This window comes from Musa acuminata, chromosome BXJ3-8, assembly GCF_036884655.1.
Source record: "Musa acuminata AAA Group cultivar baxijiao chromosome BXJ3-8, Cavendish_Baxijiao_AAA, whole genome shotgun sequence".
Classification (NCBI taxonomy): Eukaryota; Viridiplantae; Streptophyta; class Magnoliopsida; order Zingiberales; family Musaceae; genus Musa; species Musa acuminata.
This window is the reverse complement of record NC_088356.1, coordinates 16,949,802-16,974,667: the sequence shown is the minus strand read 5'-3', so window position 1 is coordinate 16,974,667 and position 24,866 is coordinate 16,949,802. Positions and strand designations below refer to the sequence as shown.

At 37.6% G+C, this 24,866-nt stretch overlaps 1 protein-coding gene across 1 annotated transcript; it reads left to right on the top strand.

Moving 5' to 3' along the window:
* The first annotated feature begins 8,463 nt into the window (after positions 1 to 8,463).
* Positions 8,464 to 19,950, top strand: LOC135645927 (ubiquitin carboxyl-terminal hydrolase 2-like). The gene is made up of 2 exons (XM_065164832.1): positions 8,464 to 11,638; positions 19,260 to 19,950. The coding sequence occupies exons 1-2, from the start codon at positions 8,808 to 8,810 to the stop codon at positions 19,492 to 19,494; spliced, it is 3,066 nt and encodes a 1,021-aa protein (XP_065020904.1). The 5' UTR covers positions 8,464 to 8,807; the 3' UTR covers positions 19,495 to 19,950.
* Positions 19,951 to 24,866: the final 4,916 nt, after the last annotated feature.

Sequence of the window (24,866 nt, the reverse complement as noted above, 5' to 3'; positions counted from 1 at the left end):
GTTATCTTGCATTTGCTTTCGAAGTTTTTGCTAGCTTGTATATTGCGAAACTTGTATATCGTAAAAATTGCTAGCTTGTAGTCTAAAGAGAAGCGAAAAGTTGCTATCTCAAAAGAAGCATATGTGCTATCTTGCCTATCTCAAGAGGCAAAAATGCTAACTTGCACATCTAGCAAAACTTGACAAATTTGCATATCTCAAGAAGCAAGAGTTGCTTTCTTGAACATCTCTAAATTGCTAGCTTGCATGTTCTAAAAGTGCTATCTTGTATACTGTAGAACTTGCATATCTGAAACTTGATAGCCTGAATATTCGAAGCATGATGTAACATTTGCTAATTTTTTTGGCTTCAAAACTGCATGATGATAAAACTTGATAATATGTTTTTCATGCAATAAGTTAAACCAATATCACAAACACTTGATTGTGGTACTTCTCCTTTTTGTTGATGACAAAGGGGGAGAAGTATGTTGATGACATGACATGTGATGCATAAGTTTATGCATATGTTCATGATAACGTGTTGCAAGTATTCATGATGAATATTGCAATGACTTGAATTCAGTTTGAATTCAAGGTTCTATCAATATGGCATATTGATAGGGGGAGTTTGTTTAAACTCTGGGAGTTAAGGTTAACTCCATTTATGATGACATGTTGCTTAGATTTTTGAATCTAAGAGTTTCTATCAATATGGCATATTGATAGGGGGAGTTTGTTTAAACTCCGGGAGTTAAGGTTAACTCCGTCATCAAGTAGTTGTCATCATCAAAAAGGGGGAGATTGTTGAATCTCGTATTTTGATGATGAAACTACTTAATATATGTTTATGATTTAATCTGCGTTTTGAGTGACGCAGGATGCTTTGATTAGGATGAGACAATTAAAGCAGGAACATCATGTTGTGCCGGAGGAACATGTCAGAAGATTGGACGTCGGGCCGGTGGATCGGTCGACGTATCGACAGAAGGCTTCGGGTCGTGGACTCGGGCATCGGGCCAAGAAGAGCGGGTATTGTGCCAAGGATATCGGAGTTGCGGAGTCAACTGGCCGATTGGGCAATAGGCTGCAGGAAAGGACGATGCGCCGAAGAATCGGACGAAGCGTCGAGGGACCAATGACATGCCGGACAACTTGATTAATTGCTTAGGATTAATTGTCTCGATCAAAGTTTTTGTTTTAAGTGTGCAGGATTAACTACGATGAAAGTTAGACAAGCAGCAGGAGTTGCGCCGGAGTCAAGTTCATGATCACGTTGGAAGTTCGAGAGTTCGACGGAAGTTCGGACGGTCGTCGGAGGTTCTGTGAGAACAGATCCGAGAAGTCCAGAAGCTTGCCAAGCGAAGCTCGTCGGAACTTGCCAAGTGGATCGTCGCAAAGTCCAGGAGTTTGCCGGAAGTCCGCAGGAGCATCACCGAGGGTTCATCGGATGATCGACGAAAGTTCGCCGGAAACTCGCCGGAAGAAGCGATTGACGCAACGAAGCAAACCTGCAGAAATTGTCTTAGATCTAATCGTAGTTAGCACATTGATTAAGTTGGAAAATGGGAGGTGATCCCATTAACTTAATCTTGGGCCAATTGGGCCTGAATTCGGACTGGTTTGGGCCAAGTTTGGAGCCCAACCAGTGATCTGGAATAGTGCCAGGAGGTGCAACCGCCTAGGCCAGGAGGTGGCACCGCCTGGGCTAAGCCTCCCAGCGAGACTGGGCGGTGCAACCTCTCCAGCCGGGAGGTGGCACCGCCTGAGCTCAGTCTTCGAGCAAGACTGGGCGGTGCAACCTCCCTGACAGAGAGGTGGCACCGCCTGAGCTCAGTCTTCGAGCAAGACTGGGCGGTGCAACCTCCCTGGCAGAGAGGTGGCACCGCCTGAGCTCGGTCTTCGAGCTCTGCCAGGCGGTGCAACCTCTCCAGTCAGGAGGTGCAACCGCCTGATCCCGGAATTCCGGGATTTGATTGTTTTGAGCTCCAAATTTGAATTGGGTTGGGGCCTATAAATACCCCACCCATTCAGCACTGAGACAGCAAGAACTCAAGCCGAAATCTTGATCTTTTCAATGGTTCTTAGAGCTCAAAACTGCTAGTTTTCCTCCTCCTTCTGTTCTTCAAGTTTGAGTTGTAAAGAGAGGAGAGAAAACATTTGTAAGGGTTGTCTCCTGAGCCCGTCAAAAGGAGTGAATCTGTAAGAGGGTAGTTGGCCTTCGCCTATTGAAGGAAGGCTCCTAGTTGACGTCGGTGACCTCGCCGGTGGAGGAAGCCAAAAGTGGAGTAGGTCAAGACTGACCGAACCACTCTAAATCTCTGGTTTGCGTTTATTTTGAGCACTTTATCATTACTGCAAACCTCCTACATAGCTACTGCTCTCTGCGCTTTTACGAACGAGTTCTGTGCAGTTTACGTTCACATCTTAATTCCATTTACAAACTGCAAACTGCTCTCTGCGCTTTTACGAACGAATTCTATGCAGTTTACGTTTACGTCTTGATTCCATCTACAAACTGCAAACTGTCTCTCTGCGCTTTTACGAATGAGTTCTGTGCAGTTTACGTTTACGTCTTGATTTCACTTACAACTGCAAACTATCTTCTGCGCCTTTTTTACGGACAAGGTTCTGTGCAATTTACGTTCACGTCTTGATTTCATTTACAACTGCAAACTGTCTTCTGCGCTTTTACGAACAAAGTTCTGTGCAGTTTACGTTTACGTCTTGATTTCATTTAGAACTGCAAACTGTCATCTGCGTTTAGACGCAAACTGCGTTTAGACGTAAACTGCGCTTAGACGCAAACTGCGTTTAGACGCAAACTGCGTTTAGACGTAAGCTGCGTTTAGACGTAAACTGCGCTTAGACGCAAACTGTGTTTAGACGCAAACTGCGCTTAGACGCAAACTGCGTTTAGACGTAAATCTGCGTTTAGACGTAAATCTGCGTTTAGACGTAAATCTGCGTTTTAGACGTAAAACTGCGTTTAGACATAAACTACGTTTAAACGTAAAACTGCGTTTTAGACGTAAACTGAGTTTGGACGTAAATCTACGTTTAGACGTAAATCTGCGTTCAGACGTAAATCTGCGTTTAGACATAAGACTGCGTTTAGAAGCAAACTGCATATAAACGTAAATTGTGTTTAGACGTAAACTACGTTTAGACGTAAACTGCACTTAGTCATAAGTTATCTTTGAGTCGGCTTTTGCTTCAAAACTGATTTTTATCGAACGAACGCAGCTTTTGTTTTTAATCGCTAAAAGATATCCGCTGCACTAATTCACCCCCCCCTCTTAGTGCTCTCGATCCTAACATCATTGGGAGTGGCAGCCAACCTTATGAGGACTATTGAGTATTGATAGAGAATCATCCACTATAGGTGTCATGAGAGGAATATCTCATATGTTCTTGCACAAACAAATCCCTAGCCAAGGTCATTCAGATTGAGAGAGAGAGAGAGTTCTTCAAGAGAATCTAATTAGAGCGAGACTCGAGTAGAAATTGTATGGGTCTAACAGCACCATGCCCGATATACGGTCTTTAGGATACTAGATAGATAATGGACTATAGGTACATGATAACTAAGGATAGATAGGTCTAATCGATTAGATTCCCTTATATCATCTAGGGACTGCGGCGTAGTGGCCTAGTACATCCGCAATCGATGAGTCAAGTGAATTTTTATGAAGATAATAATTCACTAAGCCAGATAGAGTTCTAACAAGTATGACTCACAACCAGCTTGATATTGGGCCTAGAGGGTCACACACATATGGTAGGCATTACGACGAGTAGAGGTTTAGATATAAGATATCCGTCGGAGCCCCTATCTTCTTGGATATCCAATAAGCCCTTGAATTATTGGATCCTATGGATGAGATCTAATAAGAGCCAATGAGAGATTATTGGATGGAGATCCACTAATCTAAGAGGCTTGGGTAGTTAGATGTCGTTCCAATACCCAATAGAGCAGGATCCATTAGGGTTAAGTAGATAAGGGACCTCTATAAATATGAGGGAACCAAAGGCCCAAAGGCTAGAGCTTCTTTTGGTTACCACCTCCTATTCTCCTCTCTCCTTCTCCTCCTCAAATAGTAGGCCTGGAGATTTAAGAAGCATCATCGTAGCCTTGCTATGTGGATCACCACTAGAGAGGAGGATGCTTGACCTCATTCACTATTTCCTATATATCTATAGGGATTCAGGGATAAACGATCTCCTTAGGTAACACAATCTTTCATATATGCAGTTTTCAATTTTATAGATTTTATGCACCAATCTTTACAAGATGATAAACATAATTTATGAAAAATTTAGGGATTTTTATTTTTTGTTCTTCTATTGCGCATGTGATGTCGCCCACAGAATTCCTTACTGTGGTACCAGAGCCATGTTGTTCATGCGATAGATTAGTTTTAAATTGCGTGTGTTATATTTAGGAAGACTTTTGTCATCGAAATTGTTGATGTAAAAGGCAAGAGAGGGCAGCAATTATTGCTGCCCTCAATTGCTGCCCTCGCAGGTTGGCCAAAGGCTGCTTGCAGCCTTGGCCAAGAGCTCCCAAGGGAGGTCTCGGCCACCTGCAACAGGCCACCTGTGTGCAAGGGTTGCAAGCGGCCGTTGGAGGGGCAGTCGTCCGCCCATAGGCAAGCCGCCTATAGGGCAGGCCGCCTACACACGGGCACTGTGCTCACGTGCAAGGGCTCGTTAGCGGGTGTTGAGCCTGGGGGCAAACCCTCTTCCAAGTGATGCTCACATACAGGGGCGTCACCCGCAAGGGGCAACCATCACCCGTGGGCAACCCGCGAGCAAGGCACCAACAGAGATGGCACCCGTAGGGGCACCCACCTGCAAGGGCGCCAGCCCGAGGGGCAGCCTCGCGCGCAGGCACACTTGCCTATAGGGGCATTGGCACTCGCAGGGGTGCTACGCCCGTAGGGTACATGCCTGCATTGGCGATGCTACCGATAACCACGCCGCCCGTGGGCAGAGGCGATGACCCCGCCCGCTGCTAGCGATGGGGGCCACAACATAGGAGGTAGTGAGGGGAACTAGGTTTTTAGGCAAAAGATATTTTTACCCCTCAAAATTTTTGAAAAAATTCTAGTTTTTGTCTTTTCTATCTAAATTATCAAAATACCCCTCATAATTCAAAAAATTCATTACATGCCCCCAATATCAAAAAATATTAATTAATTAAAAAAAATTAATTGTTATTATTATTATTATTATTATTATCTAGTAGTGGTAAATAATGATATTTATATGTGATGTATGATGTGGACGAATGATTATAGACCGTGTGATGTGTGTGTACTTATGATTATTATTATTATTGGGGTTTGCGAGCCACCACTTTATTTCTCATTTATTGTTGGGCCAACATGCCTATGATTAAGTTGTAATCACACGAGGTGACGCAGCAGGAGCGTGGAAGTGATAGCGGGACCCACGAGGCCAAGATAAATGATGGCAAAGCATGAAAATACGTCGAGATGTCGACGGAACCGATGAGGATGAGATGAATGATCACAGAGCATGGAGATGCACCGCTGCACACATATATCTTGATGTGAGTGATTAGGTCCACTAGCTCGGGCCCGATCATATTAGGCTATGGTCCATGATCATATAATGTGATTGCTCATGTGATGTTTGATTGCTTGTACACCTACTAGATATGTATATATATTTGTATGCAATTTTGATATATAAATATGTATATGTGTGATATGGCATATTAGGAGACCAAATCAAAATCCCCTCTCCCGATAATATTAAGTCGGTAAACGTGAGGCAATTAAATTCACCCACGTGGCCTTCCATCATTATAGATAAGGACAGATTCTCTATATAGGTTGAGTTGGTCGAGTCCCTTAAGGCCCACCTATATCGTGATTCGCTATCTTACCTATGACATAGAGATGTCACCGGTGACTTGAGGACATAGTATACTTGGTCAAGTCTCTCGAGGGTATATCTTCGAATCAGACTCATCTTGTAACAATGGTGTTGACTTAACCAAACATCTTAGTTGGTAGAGTCTCTTGAGACCATGGTGGTTCGAAGGCCAAATAGGACGGGAATCATAAGGAGTTATGATCGGTAAGAGTTGCATACCTTTTGGGCTTAATGTGATTAGTTGAGTCCCTCGAGGTTATAATAAGATGATGATTGAATCCCGATCTTCATTAGAAGTTTACTGAAGACTTCCGTTTCACCTATTGAGGGTGTCACATGACTTGCCAGAAAAATAGTGAAAGTAGATTAAGATAGAAATTTAATTCATCTCGCCTCTTAGTCCCTTCATCATCCTAACATCCTAAACAACACATTGCTCACAAATCACACACTTTCGATGTATTAGGCATTTCATATGTTTTCTGTCTTATGTGAATGCATAATATATAAAGAGGATGCTTTGAGTGTAACAGACACTTTGAATGGTTTTCAATCCAGGACGAATGCATCACGGATAGATATATTAGATATCCTGAGCAGATGCATCAAGTGTCAGGCGCTTTTGCTTTTTTATCACGGGTGGATGCATTGTGTATAAATGGAATGCTTTTTTTTCACGGGTGGATGCATTGTGTATAAATGGAATAATTTAGGGTGTGTCAGGGTTTCAAATGATTTTTTATTTTTGGCATATGCATCATGCATGAACAAGACACTTTGAGATACATGAGTGCTTTGGATTCTTTTATGTCATGACGAGTGATCTATATATATTATATTTCATAACATAAATATTAAAGGTTTAAATCTTTTTGGATACAAAATATTTAAGCTTAACTAATAATAATGTATCCATTAGATATTTATAAGTCAATCTTAGTCTTTAATTACTTATGATGTGGGATTAAATCAGAATATTATAATATAACATCGTACTCTAAGAGATTTAATATACACAAATTAGAGGGAACATGTTCATCTTTAATATCATGAGTGAAAGGTGATTGATTTTTCAATGTCACTTGGAACACGTTCATCTTTAATATCATGAGTGAAAGGTGATTGATTTTGCAATGTCACTTAAGGCTCTTTTCCTTGTCGGATCTTGCATCTCATGTCATTGAGTCATTTGTCCATTTCTTGTTATTGTTCGTGTAAGATAGGACTCAACTCTTTAGTGAAAAACATATACTTTAGATTGATGTAGATGCAGTTGAGGTTGAACTAGATTGACCTCTTAAGGAAGTAATTGTAGTGCTTAAGAGAAATTTGCAAACATTGGCGGTTGGGGGGATGATGACTGATTTGGAGTTCTCTATAGTGCCTAGAATTGGTCTTGGTGGATTATGTATCACTACTAACAAGTAGCGAGGGAAGAAGACAATATCTACATCATCCTAGTCAAAGTCTTGAACTTACTGGGTGAGGCCAAATAAGACATCAAAACGAACTTTTAACTTGAGTCAGATTCCCACTTAAGAAAAGGAAATTATGATCACTCATGACTCATTATTAATAGTGTGGATCTAGGCATGATCCAAATGTCACTATAGAGGGGAAGGTAGAAGCCCCTTGTCTGAGGTTGAGTTTTAAAGAGAGAAGGGTCTCTTCACGTGTTTTTTGTGGGACTTTCGGTATTTAGTTTTTTTAACGATATCTTGAGAGACTTTCTTCTAGCAATCATTGAAAGCATTTACAACGACATGAATGCATTGATGATGAACGATCTCACCTACTTGATAAGGCCATTTTGATTTGATAAAATTGACTCTATTTGGCTAGTGTTTCGAATATTATTATATTTTACGTTTGAAAAAGAGAAGAGTCATTTAAGTATTTAGGATTTGAATAAGGGAGAAAGTTTTTTGAACGTGAGAAATGCTTGTAACCTATGTTTTTGTTACGCATGAGAGTAAAAGATGCATGAGTCTTATATATTACTTTTTGTAAAAAATTACGTTGAGGGTTTATCTCATAAAACCTCATTCTAATAATCAAGTTAGTATATTTTTATGAGCGTCTAAATTTTGTAAATATTTATTTAATTTATTTTAAATGATCATATACTTGAAAAGATTATTTTATATATCATCATTATTATAATCATCGGTTTAATAGGAGAATATTTTTTTTTGAATGTTCTTTCACATAAGATGACAACAGACTCTTTGTATCTTCAATAGTTGATGTGATATTTTCGCGACTGATTAGGTTCTATATATCATTGATGTGATATTTTCAGGACTGATTAGGTTTCATATATCAAGTATCGATTAATCCAAAATAACGAACACATCAATATTAGAGCTTGATAAATTCAGAATAGATTTGCGAACAACTGGTGTCTACGTAAAGTGTATACTGGAACTGACGGAGCCCATCAAGTTCGGCCTGTCTTAACCGAGTCAGGTGAGTCGGAGGAATGTAACCGAGTCACATGAGCCGGAAGAGTATTCCGTTCCGGTTTACATCGATTTGGATAAAAAACCCTCGTTTGCTTTCTGGGCGACCCAAATAAAAGGAGTCGCGATCCCTCCACCCCGTCTTCCTCTCTCAATCCTAAATCCTTCAGCTAAACAGCTTCCTGGATTCTAATTTCAATCCTTTTTTCACTGCCCTTTTACTCTTTTCAGGTGCAGATCGTATCTGTTTCTCTCCGTCGCCTGAAATCTGAGATTTTTTCGAGCGAACTTTGGGAGTAGTTTTGAAGTCCTGAGTTCTCGATTTTGTGCCGAGAAGTCCGTGCTGGAGATCGCGATTTTCCTGTTTGATTCCCTATTTTGGATCGTCAGTTACTCTCTCCTTTTTTTTTTTTTTCATTTTGATTCATTTGATTTTTGGATCATCGTGATTGGGAATCGATGGGGAAGAAGATGAAGACCAAGGCGCGGAACCCTCGCAAGGTGCATCCGCGGGCTCCGTCCGGATCTGCCCAACCCATCGTTGGGACGACCGATCCGAAGGAGAACAGTGAGTATGAAAATGTGAGGCATGAGCAGTGCGGTCATTACGGTAAGGGTAGTGCCGAGGTGAATCAGATTCTTTCGGAAATTTTGTCATCGAAGGTTGCAGTGGCTTGTGAGCACTGCAGGGAAGAGCCTGCTGCTAAGAGAGGCGGGGGTAAAAAGGGTAAACATCAGAAAAAGAGAGAAGGGGCGGTGAAGAACTCGGAGATAGGACCGGAGTCGCACTTAATTTGGGTCTGTTTGGATTGCAATCGCTATTTCTGTGGGGGAGCAGTGAGCGATTCGGTGCCCTATGGCCATGCCCGTCGGCACTCGAAGCAGGAGCGCCATGCTTGCGTGGTGCGATTGGACAATCCTACGATCGGATGGTGCTTCTCGTGCAGTTTGGCAGTCTGTGTTGAGCTGCCACATGTTGTGGTTGATGCAGGAGAGGTTAAATTAGAAGATGGAAGGGTTGAAGGTGGTGGGATCGAGCCTCCAACACCAGAGGGCAGCAAGGGGTATAAGATCAGAGGGTTATCCAATCTTGGGAACACATGTTTCTTCAATTCGGTGATGCAGAACCTTCTTTCCATAGATATGTTGCGGCATTACATGGTGAACTTGGATAGGCCTATAGGGCCACTTACTATGGCATTGAAAAAACTGTTTGATGAAACCAGAGGTGGGACAGATTCGAAAAGTGTGTTAAGTCCAAAGAATCTTTTTGGATGCATTAGTTCAAAGGCCCCGCAATTCAGGGGGTACCAGCAGCAGGACAGTCATGAATTGCTACGTTGCTTGCTTGATGGGTTGTATGTAGAAGAGAGAAGTTCAGACAAAACACAAGATTCTTGGAATGATCAAAATATGGCTACTTCAAATTTGGGGAGCACCGTGGTGGATAACATCTTTGGTGGCCAGCTATCAAGTACTATCTGTTGTGCTGAATGTGGGCATACTTCCATAGTCCATGAACCATTTCTGGATCTATCATTGCCAGTGCCTTCAAAGAGGATTACTTCTAAGAAGGCTCCACCACCTCCACCTAAAAGGAGTAAGCCACCTTTGAAAGAAAGGGATAAATCTCGGAGGTTCCGAGAAAAAGGTAGTGCAAGAGGATCTGTGGTCATGGAACAATATCGACCGGAAGAAAGAGTTACTTCATCAGTGGAGTGTAGTGAGTCATCCGGTAATGCATCCAAACCAGAAGAAAATGCTGATTTGATATTAAATGACTCAGATAAAAGTAACCATCTCAGTGCTGCACCAGGAACAGAACAAAATATTGCTTCGGAGGCAGAGGATTCCTCATGGATGGATTATCTTGCAGAGCCCACTATGACACCGGATGCTCTAGATTTGGGTTCCCAAACTTGTGGGAACTCTGTTTTGCATTTTTCTGAGAGTGGTCAGATATTCCAGAGTGAAAATAATATTCCAGTGGAGTCAGAGGTTGACAATTCTCCCAAGGAGCTGATGGTGTCTTCAGATTCTTGTGGGGAAAACCCAAGCAGAAATGATATCTCTTCTTCATGTGCATATGATTCTGGGGTTATTTTACTTCCTTATGATGTGCTGGATCGTACCACAAATGCTATGACTGGTGTGACTTCTCAAAATCCTGATAACATGTCTTCATCTGATAATTTAATGAAGGAACCAAGTGTGCAGGCTGCATCTATTGTTGATTCTGAACAAGCAGAAGTTGACTTTGATGGATTTGGTGACTTATTTAATGAGCCAGAGGTTACTTCTGAACTCAACAGAGATATTGGCATGGCTGAAGAGATGGCTGTGACACTTTGGGCTAATAACAGCAGTGAGTCTAATCAGGAGGAGGTGGACGATAGTAATGCTCAAGTATCAATTGAAAGTTGCCTGGTGTTATTTACCAGTGTAGAGCTTTTGTCTGATGAGGATGCTTGGTACTGTGAGCACTGTTCTGAGGTGTTGTCCAATGAGATGACTACTGATAGAACTAGCAAGAGCCAGACTTTAGCAACACTTGGTCAGTCCGACATAATGAAACCTTGTGTTGATGATGCTCAAGGCACAAGTGAAAATGTGTCTTCCAATTTGCATGTGGATTGCCTGAATTCAACTGATTCCAAAGAATTAGGCACCAGGGAAACAGAATCCACCCTTGCTGACATTGAGTTACATCCACAAAGGCCTGATACTGACCTGAAATCACTTGATATTGTTGGTGAAACAGAAAAAATGAGATGTAAAAATGGAGAAATCATAGAAATCGTTACTGGGAGTAACATAATGATGCCAGGCTCCATATTGTGTGATCAAATAAGCAAACCAATTGTTGTTCTAGAGGATCAGGAATTGGTAGATTCTGGGTTTGATAATCAAACCACAAGTGGTAAGGAAGATGTTCCAACTAGTGGACAAGCTCTAGGTAATACTTTGACTAGTTCCCCAGGTAATACTGGAGCAAGCTTGTCGAATTCCTGCAGAAATGACAACCTTGATGTTAATCATGTACCCAAAAAAGGTTCAAATTATTTGAGTCAAACTCATCCAGGCAGAGATAGAAGGGTCAAAAAAGAGGAGCCTACAAAGAGGAAAGTGAAGAGGGATGCAACTAAAAGGATTCTGATTAACAGAACACCACCTATTTTAACTATACATTTGAAGAGATTTAGTCAAGATGGACGTGGCCGGTTAACTAAGTTGAGGGGCCATGTATTCTTCCAGGAGATGCTTGACTTGAGGCCATATCTGGATTCGAGGTACTTTTTCTTTTAAATAATTTTTATCCTATTCATATAGCTATTTATTTATTTGGAATCTTTGGAGTAGAAATAAATATCGTGTATTGACATGCCAACACACCAACACAAGTATGTCGGTAAATGATGTGGTATGAATAAAGAAGAGAGGAGGAGGAGGAGCAGATTTGAAGGAGAAGAGGAGGGGAGGAGTAGTACCCAGGCTAGCGACAAAGAGCAATGGGCGATGAGCAGCAGGCAGCAGTGAGCGGTATATGTCACGAGAGAGTTCGAGGGAGTCAAGACAGAGAGGTAGAGGGACATATCATGTTGTTTAACCATAAAACAAAATAAATGAGTAGAAATAGAGAGAGAGCAAGAGAAGAGTGAGATTAGAGAGACTAGAAGAGACAAGATGCATTTTTATTCAAATATGAACTGTTTCATCAATTGACAAGTTCCACTATTTATAGAGGTTTGGATGCCTTGCTATAATCATTAATGGTAATGATTCCCAAGAGTAATCTCCTAGAGAACTTGTATGTCTTTTGGAAACCCAAAATGTGACTTCTAGGAGATCTAATAATCTTTTGAAAAAAATTTATTACAGCTTAGAAGTAAAAGAGTGCATTTAATACAAGAGTGCAGAGTGCACTTAATACAAAATTAGAGTCTCAAGATTAACACTTAGAAAGACCAAAAGGACTCTTCATTTTTTCACATAACTAATTGATGACTTTTTTCTGATTTCTTTGCCTAGAATAAATTTTTCTAAAATTCTTTATAAACTTGGATGGTTCTCGATCAATTGGACTGCCAAGGGATGGTCCATGGGCCGGTTTGCCATTTGACTTGTAAATACTAGCTGGGATGGACCATATATTAAAAACATGCTTTTAGCTACATGCTTGCTCGTTTGCATTCTAGGCAATTCGACTGGTTTGTAGAACTTGGCAATTCGATGGGTTTGAAGAACTTCTAATATTAGCTTACTAACTTGTTAGTTGTTGACACTGACAATGAGAAACTCTTGCATGTCTAGGAAGATGTGATATTAGGCAAAGGCACCTTGACTTTTCAATATATCAATCAAGATAGTTTCATTGTCCTTGAAATTATCCTAGATATATGATTTATTAAAGATTTTGACGTGGAGATATTTGCTTAATAATGATGATTTGTTTAAAGTCAAGACATTGGCTTCTGCGCTGATTAACTGTCATAGCAAATTCTTTGATATATACCTTGCAGTTGGTGAAATTCATGAAACTAAGTAATGAATGGTAGGAAATTCATCGTACTTTCAGTGTCTTTGAGTCATGAAATGTGTGTGAATATACTCAGTTTACTAGAATCTTATTGTTTTCAGCTCTATGAATACATGGTGCACTATTGCACCCACGCATTTTCTTATAATAGATAGAATGAGATAAATTTCTTATGTATTCTGTGCAGGAAATTAATGTCCTAGATAGATAATTGATCTTTTTATTTCTATGTCAAGTACACTTTGTCCTTTATATGGAAAGCATTGCTGTCATTGATCTCTTAAACCATAATGAAGATAGTGTGGACCAGATTCTTCACCTTGGTTGATGGGAAAAGTTGTTGAATGACATTATTTATTATGTTAGTCTCAATTTTGCATTGTTTAACTGTTTCATGACCTAGAAGCAAGACCACATTCTGGTATACTTTTTCGATGGATGCAATTTGTTATTTGTGTGATCACATAAAATTCCATCTGTAGATAGTTAAATTGCTATCTACAAATGTTTAATTGTTTAATTGTTACACCTTAAATATTTGTTTGGTGTTGGTGTACTAGATCCATTTACCAAAGGTTGTGGGTTTGAAGTCTCAACTGACATATTTTTGAAGGTGTTAGCTAGCTTAGCTAGTAAAAACCTTGATAGATTATCGTAAGGGCTTGGCTCGAATCTCACCTTCATCATTTATCCTTTACAAAAAAAAAAGTTAAATTGCTCTTGAAGGCTATTCTTATAATTCTACGGTTCTAATGGTTGCAAGATGTTGGAAAGTAGGTACGTGACAAACTTGTGCAGCCTATCCATCCCTAAGCATGATAATATGTTTGGATACACACCCTTTCTTTCTTGATCTTTCCTCCCTTCAGTTTTGTCATTTACTTGATCATCTCAGCTTTCGTCAACACCACTGACCTTTTTTGGATGATGGCTTTATCATGGTTCTAAATACACTCTGTACCATTCCATACTCGGTGGTATTTATCATCTCGTTGGGGAACCAATATGTAGACTTCCTTTTCAGGCAGTTCAAATCCGATACAGTGGTTATCACCCAATGACCCTCTAAAACCAAGCTTACTTCCCTGTCCTGGCTTTTTCCTTTTTTATTTAGGGTTAAATTCCCTTGCCCTCGGCCTCTCTCTCTGTCCTTCCTCTTGATCTCTTACATGCTCACCTTTCTAGCACCATCATTTCTCCTCTCCTCTTCCACTTCTCTTCCCCGATCCCCTTCTTATTCTTCTCCTTTTCCTCCTCCCGTGGTACATACAGGCGTACCATGTGTCTGCACGCATGTGCATACAGGACCCCCACTAGTCCACCATGTGTCTGCACACATGTGCATACAGGGCCCCACCAGTCCACCTGTGGACCAAAACAGATCTGGTATACAAAACTTCAAACTCTAGGCTTTACTACTCTTACTCAAGGAGCACATTGGAACTGAAATATGAAAATTGCTTACATGTTTTATTACAGATTTGGATGCTTATGTTTCAAATGACCAGTATGAAGTCCTTTTTTCCCTAGTTTGGGCTTTAAATTTTTGCTTCATTGAATATGATTAGGTTTCTAAGTATTTTACTTCAAAATAGATGATAGCTGGCTCGGAGGTCTACCCTAGAAGGAGATAAATCCTTCACTAATGGCTAAAGTTTCAGTTTAACTTACAAATTAAGAGACATGAGAAATATCAGATGTTGAAGTGGGAGCTATGGAGGACTAAAAATGGGATTTAATATTATGGATGGAAAATTAAAGAAACCATTGTCACATATTAAATATTTTATATTTAGGTTGCCAATTATATTAAAATTCTTCCCTTCTTTTCTTTCTTTTCTTTTGTACTCTGTGCTCTCTGTGTGTGTAGGAGGTGTGTGTTTTCTTGTATATCAATGGTTTCCATTGTCTTCAGTTAATTAGGGAAATTAAGATAGATGATAAGTAGCAAATGCAAGAATATCAAGTGGAGCCAAGATGGTATTTTTAAAAGGAACTCCTTGCTTCATTTTTCCCTTCTCTTTTTCATTCTGCATCCGTTGAACATCCAGAAACTGTTAATAAATCTGCTCAGAGATTTAATAGTTGAAGTATGGATAATCTAAATGCTTCTGTTAATGTAAACTGAACCTTCATAATGAAGATAAGGTTGATTGTAGACTCAAAGTTGAGTCTAATTAAGTAGGTGAGTCTAGAACTGCCAGGCTTAAGCTTTTTATAAAAATATTTTAGTACTTCTTGGATTTGATCTATGGATTTTTTTTTAGTTTAATTTGTATCATGATATTTTTCATATTATAGTAGTTTCGTTATTTTTATCAAATATTGGAAATGATTATTTATTAAATTTGATCATATTTTAATTAGGTTAGGATTTTAATTTTTAAATTTTTGATAAGATGTTAATAGTTAAATTTTGGAATATAATTGATTGACACAAGAGGAATGAACGCAGACTATTAAAGATAGAAAAATTGGGCAGTTTGATGCACGATGCAATTGCCAATGGCATTATACAAAAATCATGATTGAGAAAAAAAGAAAGTGTAATTTTTAATTCTAATATTTTTTTTCTTTGTTTTCATTTATCTTGTAAGAATTCTTTAATGATGTAATTATGTTATATTCTTAATGACAATTTTTCTTCATCTTCTGATAGCCATGGGTTTTTTTTCTCTTACCTCTTATAGTATTTCCTCTGGTTTCTAATTCCTGTCTTAAACCTTTATCTTTTATTTCTTTCAATCTTTATTTACTATTCTTAACATATTGTTATTACTACAATGATGAAGACCTACTGCAATGATCATAGAACCATTCTCCTCCAATATATGAGGTCCTGTGCTTGTATCAAGTGGTATCAGAGCAGTTGGTCATATTGCATTAATCAGTATCAAACCTAATTATCTTGCATCACCTTGAGCCCATGATTTCTTGCTTTCACTTCTCTTTACTCAGTTCTAATCACGTTCAGAGATATACCCTTTATCTTTCATTAATTTAGTTTTTTCTACATGAATATAATTCATCTTTGATCACTTGTTTTTTCTACATGAAATTTTTACTCATTAATTTAGTTTTTGCACCACTTTTATCATTGTAGATCATAGTTGGTCAAAAGAATATGATTTGTAGTCATCAATCATCATGTTACTTGAGCATGTATATGTAAACACCTATGTGAAATACTGGCATCATTTTCCCTAGCCAGAACACTGTACAGGGACTGTCAGTTAAGTCTCTTTTAGTCCTCATTTATGGTGACTTTGGAGTGACAGTGCATATTGATTTGGGTATGTGGAATTGGATCCCTTTTAAAAATACATTATACAAGAAATAATTGGAGAATAATCTTGTTTAGAAGAATTCCTGATATGGTGGTTCGACATGCAAATTTGGAGGATTTTATCTACCAAACTTTTGTAGAAGCTTATAAAGATTGGACTGCATGAATTGTCACCATCAGTTATTCAGTATTGTGTTGGAGTCACACCCGTAACATGTAACTCCGATTCTGGAGAAATTGCTGTTGCAAATTCTCATGTTTCTGTGCTAAGACATATCGAATAATTCATTATGGGAACGAGTATAAGTTTGATTTGTTGATTTATGTTGTCTCTATTCAGTTGTTGACAACCTTATTTCCTGCTTAATTTTCTTTCCTTTATGTTGTTTTCTCTGTACCACATCATAATCATAGTGTAACACAATGATTAGATCAAGCACTACTAATATTTGGTAACTTATTGAAGTCATGAGATTTTAGATATCGCAGTTGTCTAATCATATCCAGATTACCGATTATCAATGGAGGTTTTGAACTCCATTGGACAATCTATTAGATGTGCAGAGAGGAATTTATTTCACTTTACATAAACAGTAAGAAAATTGATATCTAGAGGAGTTTTGATGAGACTATCACATTTGATAAGCAGTCCAAGCTTATTGTCATTGCAAGAAACAGGAAGATAATGAGGACATCATATGTAAGAGAATTATCATGTGGAGAGGATGTATGTGGGGCATGTTATTGGAAGTTTAGCCATGTGTTTGTGTTGGTTATTTTATCAAGTAACAATTATGCAATGGTGCAGGGAGGCTTTTTCATGTGAAGAATTCAACTACTTTGTTTTGGCCATAGTGAATTAATATGATGATACACTGATGGAAGAGCAAAATAATTTTGACATGATGGAAATATGACAGAAAAAAATAGCAATATTATAGATGATGATATAAGACGGAAAGCGTGAAATGGTGTCTGACTTTATGAAATAACTCCCATCTACAATTTATTCTATGAGGAAGCACCTTTTGGTATTTCTACATTTCAAATGGACCATGCTTTGACACAAAGCCATCATGAAAATTAAACATGGGTATCTGAAAATAGGTAATGCTATCCTATGACAGTGATCATGAACAAAACAAAATTCTCTGTTGTTTCTTCTTTCAAATTCCATTTCATTTTAATAACTGTAATAGCTTAGTGAGGAGCAGTAGAGGGTATGGGTTTGTAAGATAAGTCGAAACCCTTTTGTTGTAATTTTCAGATACTTTCTGATTTTAAGATAAAATATAATGGTGGTTCACCTCATATTTTGATGGTAATTTTATAATAGCAAAGGCTGATATTTTTGAGCCTGGAGGTAGATGTTAGTTACATTATGCATCAACTGAGAATTGAAAGAGGTTATTTTCTTCACTCTTTTTTACCAACTGCTTAGACCACTGTTAAAAATCTGTTAAGGTTTCATGTTACTTGTACATGAAATTGTTTTGTTTGTGTCATTAGGATTTTCTATTGATATGTTGCATCTAGTGGGATATATTGGTAATATACTATGCAGACAACTTGTTACCTTTTTTGGATGATATGTTAATTGAGTTGTCATTCTATTAGAAGGCAATGATGACATGCCTTTAAAAGGGGCTAATTTGTTAACAGATGACTGTTAGAAAAGAGCCAATAATAAGGGATAGCCATCTCATTTTCCACTTGTCATAATATGACGTCAGGGAGAAATACAGCGGGTTATGTTGAATTTAAGAATGATATTTATCGGTCTACTTTGTTGGAAGGATCTTATTCTAGTGACCCAATTATGCTTAAGAATGTAAAGAGGAAAAACAGAAAAAAAAGAGAGTGAGAATCTGTATTAAGCTTTATATCTTGGTAAATCAAGCATATAATTTGATAGTTATGATTTAATATTAAATTTTCACTTATAGCTACATGTGTGTTCTTGTTGCTTACCACAACACTGATGCTATCTAAGATTTTTTGTTTTTTTACATATTAATTGATCTGAAAGCAAATTAAATGCTAGTCATATATTGTTTTCTTATAACTAAAAATTGCTTTAGATTTCATAATATATCTTTGTTTGTCTTCATAGCATATATGAACTTTTGGTGCTTTAAGGCAGAAAACATTATCTACCAAGTAATGGAATGTGTGCTGTATTGGTGCTTAGATAGAGGAAATTTTCTGTGAATGATCTGGTGAATTATTTAATAAGCATATCTTGGGATATGTTATCAGCAAGACGTTATGATGATTTATCTAAGCTGTTCATTGGTCCATGTGTTTGAAGTTACACTTGTTTTTTTTTTTTTTTTCATCTGTTTCTTTAACAGAAGAATCAGTGTGGCCTTTACCAAAATGAGGAACTATTTAAAGAAAGTTCCACAGTTTGTTTGCTATAATCGTGAAGATCTTTGTTTAAAGTCCAATATTTCTTATCCTACTAGAATTAAATGGTTGATCACAATGAATCAAGAGCATTGATTTTGCTGTGAATCTTATACTCATGTAGTTTCTGAAAAAAAGCCTTTCATCATATGTAGAGGAAATTTCCTCTATTGACTTATTTTCTACATGAAGCTTCACCAAACAATTGAGTGGTTGAAGCACAAGTGCCAGGATAATGAAAAAATTAACTTTCAAAGTACATTTTTCTAGTAGCTCCAAAGTACCTTTACCTGAAAATCTCACTTCACAACCAACAGAAACAGCAAATGCATCTACCCTTCTACTTCATTTGGAGAGCACAAATATGCCAATTATTCTTTTTCTTCATAGTTTTCATGGCTGTGATGTAATTACTCTCTAATTTCAGCATTTATTAGCATTTCCTACTGGAAAGTTGGTCATCAGATTTAGATAAGACACAAACAAAGGCATAGCACGAACTTATATTACTTCAGACATGTAATCCTGATGGGCAGAGGCTGTTATTCCATGTTAAATTGTTTTGCTTGTTTGATTGAAGGAAAAAAAAATTAAAAAAGGATCAAAATGGATGGAAGCTGATGTTCTTAAAAGGCAGATCAAGCTATATTCCAAATTTATTGCTTGTTTCCGTTTGCAGGTGCAAGGAAGAAGAGAAGTGCACGTATCGACTGCTTGGGGTGGTGGAGCACTCAGGGAGTGTGTCAGGTGGCCACTACATAGCTTATGTGAGAGGTGAAAGGAACAGCAGCAAAGCTCATCAGGACAAAATTTTGCCCTCCTGGTTTTATGCTAGTGATGCTCATGTCAGGGAGGCTTCTCTGTCAGAAGTCCTTAAGTGTGAGGCCTATATTCTGTTCTATGAAAAGATGTAAACAATGATTTTGTTCACGAGGAAAGCCACTTTCAGGCAGGTGCAGAAAGTTAACTACAGAAGCATGCATGCCATAGGAAAGCCCCATGGTCTACAACAACACAAGCACTGTGGATGTTATTTCTTTTGGATTCTTGGGTTTTGGCTTTCCACCTCATTGCAAATTCCATTGGGAGAGGCAACGAGACCACGAGTTTATTTTCACCCATTAATTTTTCCCCTCAGATGACGCCTACAAAGTGGAATGTTGTTTGAGCTGACTATACCGTTTGTATCCCATATTTTGAAAGATGGGGTTACATTAAGAGCAATGATCTATATACATGTGAATCCTCCATTTTTCATTTGGAAGTCAGATTTCTATTCTTGAGGTTATACATTTAGCTGTCTAGGCTATTGGTTTAAAACTGACAAGTTACCAATCTAAGAGCCTGCTGAACTCATTTTTTATTTTTCATAGTTCATTTTTTTTTTCCATAGATATGATGTGTTTTCTCGATGGAGTCTGCACTGAGCTAAATGACATCATCCAGTTTCTTGATATATACAAATAATGTATCCTTAAATGATAGATGAATTGCATATATGAGCCATAAAGAGATCAACATGGTTGAATAAGCCCCACCAACATCTGGTTTCTGTTTCTCTGTGTTTTTGAGGTCATAAGCAAAGATTTTACTGCGTGATCATTTGATCCATACAGCATCATGAAGCCCATATGGAAGAATTACTTCGAAGAGGCTGTGTTTTGTGACGGACATCTTAATAATTAGCATTGCAATACAGCTTCATATTCTTTCATAAATTATGGGTTTTATTTTCTTTATGATATTTGACAATCTTTTTAGATTATGAACTCTATTCATATGATCGCCAACATAAATTTATATGATCGCCAACAAACTGCATTGTGGCTAATGGTACTTATTGTACTTCACTGGATCGACTGAGAAGCACTAGAAAAAGCTTCTCATTGTTGGATTGGTTTGGTTTGTGAGATGAACAACATGAAGTAGAAAAGATTGTTCAAAACTCTGCCCTATCCCATCTGAACAAGAAAGAATAAGAATTTTCCATAAATACATTATTAATTTCCACTGCAGTAGGGGTTGACGATCTCCACCAAGAAATGACTTTTTTTATACCTACCAAGCAACTATTCAGAAAAAATTTCTAGTGAGAATTTATTAAGAAGCATTGTCATTATTTACTTAATCTGATAAAAAAAAGGATTAGATAGAGTGGCTAATACAACTGGAAGGAAGCCTCATAGTACAACCAAGTTTTTCAATTTATTCGAAAGTTTTAATTAATTTAGTTAGTAAAATTTTGAGAATTTATCATATGGTTCCAGGATCCAATCACATCTTTCTGTCAATTACCCTTAAAGAAACATAAATATTTTACAAATTTTTGTTTTTATAAAAAGAAAACAAAACTCTTTATAAAATATCAAATTTGATTTTAAATATAAGAAAATTAGTACGATTTTGTTGAACATAGGTTTGTCTATGCTATCACTGTCGAGTCTTAAAACAATGAAGAGGATAGCCATTGTTGAATCTCGTATTTTGATGATGAAACCAATTGATATGTGTTTATGTTTTAATCTACGTTTTGAGTGACGCAGGATGCTTCAATCAGGATAAGACAATTAAAGTAGAAAAAATCATGTTGTGTCGGAGGAAAACATGTCAAAAGATTGGATGTCGGGCCGGAGGAACGGTCGACGTATCGACAGAAGGCTTCGGGTCATGGATTCGGGCATCGGGCCATGAAGAGCGGATATTGTGCCAAGGATATCAGAGTTGTAGAGTCAACTAGCCGATTGGGCAATAAGCCGCAAGAGAGGACAATGCGCCGAAGAATCAGACGAAGCGTCGAGGGACCAATGACATGCCAAACAACATGATTAAATGCTTAGTATTAATTGTCTAGATCGAAGTGTGTTTTACATATGCAGGATTAACTACGATAGCAAGGCATGAAGCAAAATAAAGTCCCGGAGTCAAGGACTTGACTTCGTTAGGAGTTTGAGAGTTTGTTAGAAGTCTGGACGTTCATCGTAAGTTCTAGTGGAACCAACCGAGAAGTCTCGGAGCTTGCCAGAGAAGCTCGTCGGAACTCGCCAAGAAGATCGTTGTGAAGTCCAGGAGCTTGCCAGGAGTCCGTCGGAACATTGTTAAGAGATCGTCGGAAGTTTGCCGGAAGATTGCTAGAAGCTCACCGGAAGAATAGACATAGGGACTTGTTTAGCTTAGCAAATGTCTTAGGATTTCGTAGTTAGCACGTAATTGGGCTTGGATTTGAGCCAACCCAATTAGAGGCTAGCTAGGCCCATGTTGTTGAATCTCGGATTTTGATGATGAAACTAATCAATATGTGTTTATATTTTAATCTGTATTTTTGAGTGATGCAGGATGCTTTGATCAGGATGAGACAATTATAGCAGGAAAATCATGTTGTGCTAGAGGAACATGTCAGAAGATTGGACGTCAGGTTGGTGGATCAGTCGACGTATCGACAGAAGGCTTCAGGCCATGGATTCGGGCATCGAGCCAAGAAGAGCGGAGATTGTGCCAGGATATCGGAGTTGCGGAGTCAACTGGCCGATTGGGCAATAGGCCCCAAGAGAGGACGATGCGCCGAAAAATCGGACGAAGCGTCGAGGGACCAATGACATGCTAGACAACTTGATTAATTGCTTCGAAAGTGGATGTAGGTCACTTGACCGAACCACTATACATCGTGGTGTTCCTTGAATGTGTGAGTGTTTAATGTTCTAAACCATTTCTCTACTTAGCTGCAAATCGTTCGGTTTTCATCTCCCTACTCTTGACTACCTTTACTCGAGCTATTTTAGCTAAGTCATCCTTTGTCGAATCGAAATCTCTACACATTTACGAAATCAATTTCAAACTTATGAGTTTTAATCCGCTACACTAATTCACCCCCCCACCCCTCTTAGTGCTGCTCCGATCCTAACAATTGGTATTAGAGTAAGGCTCACTCTTATATTTGGTTTAATACCCAAGAGAGATGGCTTACTCCGGCATGCAAGAGGGTCACTCTATTACACGTCCGCCTATGTTTAATGAGTCGGATTACACGTATTGGAAGACTCGTACGAGGATCTTCCTTATTTCCATGGATTTTGAGCTTTGGAATATTATAAAAAATAGATTTAAAAAATCTTCTCTTCCGATAAGTGAATAGGATGAATCAGAGAAGAAGGTTTTTGCTTTAAATGCAAAGGCTCTGAATGCCTTGTTTTGTGTACTTGACAAAAATGAATTTAATCGCGTTTCAATTTGTGATTCGGCTTTTGATATTTGGAGAACTCTTGAGGTCACTCATGAAGGCACTAGCCGAGTGAAAGAGTCCAAAATCAACATTCTTATGCATTTTTATGAACTTTTCCGGATGAAACCAAGTGAGTCCATCGGAGATATATACACCCGTTTCACGGATGTCATCAATGGACTCAAAGCTCTTGGTAAAGGTTTTTCTAACTTTGAACTAGTAACTAAAATTTTAAGATCCCTTCCAAAGAGTTGGGATCCAAAAGTTACGACCATTCAAGAGGCCAAGGACCTTAAAACATTTCCTCTCGAAGAACTTATTGAGTCTCTAATGACCTACAAAATAAACAATGTGGCAAAAAGGAAACTCGAGAACAACCTTCCAAAGAATAGGAAGGATTTGGGACATAGAACATTTGAAAACCACTCGAGCATAAGCTCAAGTGATGGTAAACTTAAACTACAAATGAAACAAAAATTAAAAAGCAAAAAGAACGGAACTATTTGCTTTGAATGCAAGAAGAAGAACAAAAATTAGGATGAATCGAGCTTCTCCGAAGACGAGGAGAAAATAAAAAAAGATGAAGTGGCAAACTATGCTTTAACCGCTTTCAATAATGAGGTAATCAAAACCCCCTTAATTTATTTTGAAATTACTTGATATTTTCCATGATGTATTTTTTTTAGAATAATTATTTTTCTTAAAAATTACATGTTTAAAAAAATTAAAAATACAAAAATATGATCATGATAATAATTTTGAAAATAATAATGAAAATTACATGTTTTATGTTAGTGGAATAAAATGTTAGATTTAAATCTAATGTTCATATGTATATTTTTCTTAAGAAGAAAAAATGCGTATCTTGATGATTTCCGATTTTGATTGAAACCATGCTTGATGTCTTAATGAAAATATTAAGAAGTTTAATATCATGCTTAATGATGATGCATGACTACAACAAATAACAAAATGATTTTGGTTGAAAATATCTTATGCCCAATGAAATCATCATTGATGAATATGCTTTATGTTTAATTGTTTCTTTGGCTTATATGCCTTATCATGATAAATGTTTTGAAAAGTTTGTATCATACTTGATGATTATTATACATGATGATTTATTGGTCTTGAAGTTATTCAATTTTGATTAAATGAAATCATGTTTGACTTGAAGTAATGAGTTGAAATTATTTTTTTGAATTATGTGTTGCACTTTTTTTTCTCTTGATGATTGTTGATCTTTTCGTTTTAAACAATGATGAATGGATTTGAAAGAAAAGGACATGCATGTGTGGAATCAATCAATAAGTTGAAACAAAAGGAGGAAAGGATTTTTTATTAAAAGTTTTCTTTTTCTCTATCTTATTGATTTCTACCTAAGAGACCAATAAAATTATTTATGCCATTTTGAATCTCTTGAAAGAAATGTTGAGATTTTGATGATTTGGATGATTTGAATTTGAATGAGTTTTATCCAAAATCATGATCTTGATTCCATGATATTTACAAATTAAGATTTATTATGAATCAAGATTTTTTCGTTAATCGATCTCCTAAGATTTTCTTTTGATTATTTATGAGTAGGTTTTTCAAAAAGAAATCATGCCTTTTGGTATTCACATGTTCTAATATTTCATGATATGATTTTTATGTAATTCCTTGTATTCATGAAATGTTTATCTCATCACCCAATTATTTTCTTCTTGATATTCCTTATGTGGTGATATAAAATTATGCATGAAATACTCTTAATATTATTTTGATGTATACAAATGAAAAGTTATGATCATGCATGGTAGGATACAATTTAACAAATTAATACTATCATGATTTGAAATATTTATGATTTGGAATGATGCATGCAATACTTATGTTTTTTATTATGATAATGTATGTGACGTATTGGATGTGTATCATGAATGCTTTAAGTGATAAATGTTTTGATATCATGATTGATGATTTTGTTCTATGCATGAGATTTTCGAAATTATGCATGGTGAATCTTATGATTTATGGATGATCGATTTTTACCATAATGAAAGTGCCTTATTGATCCTTGTCGTAATA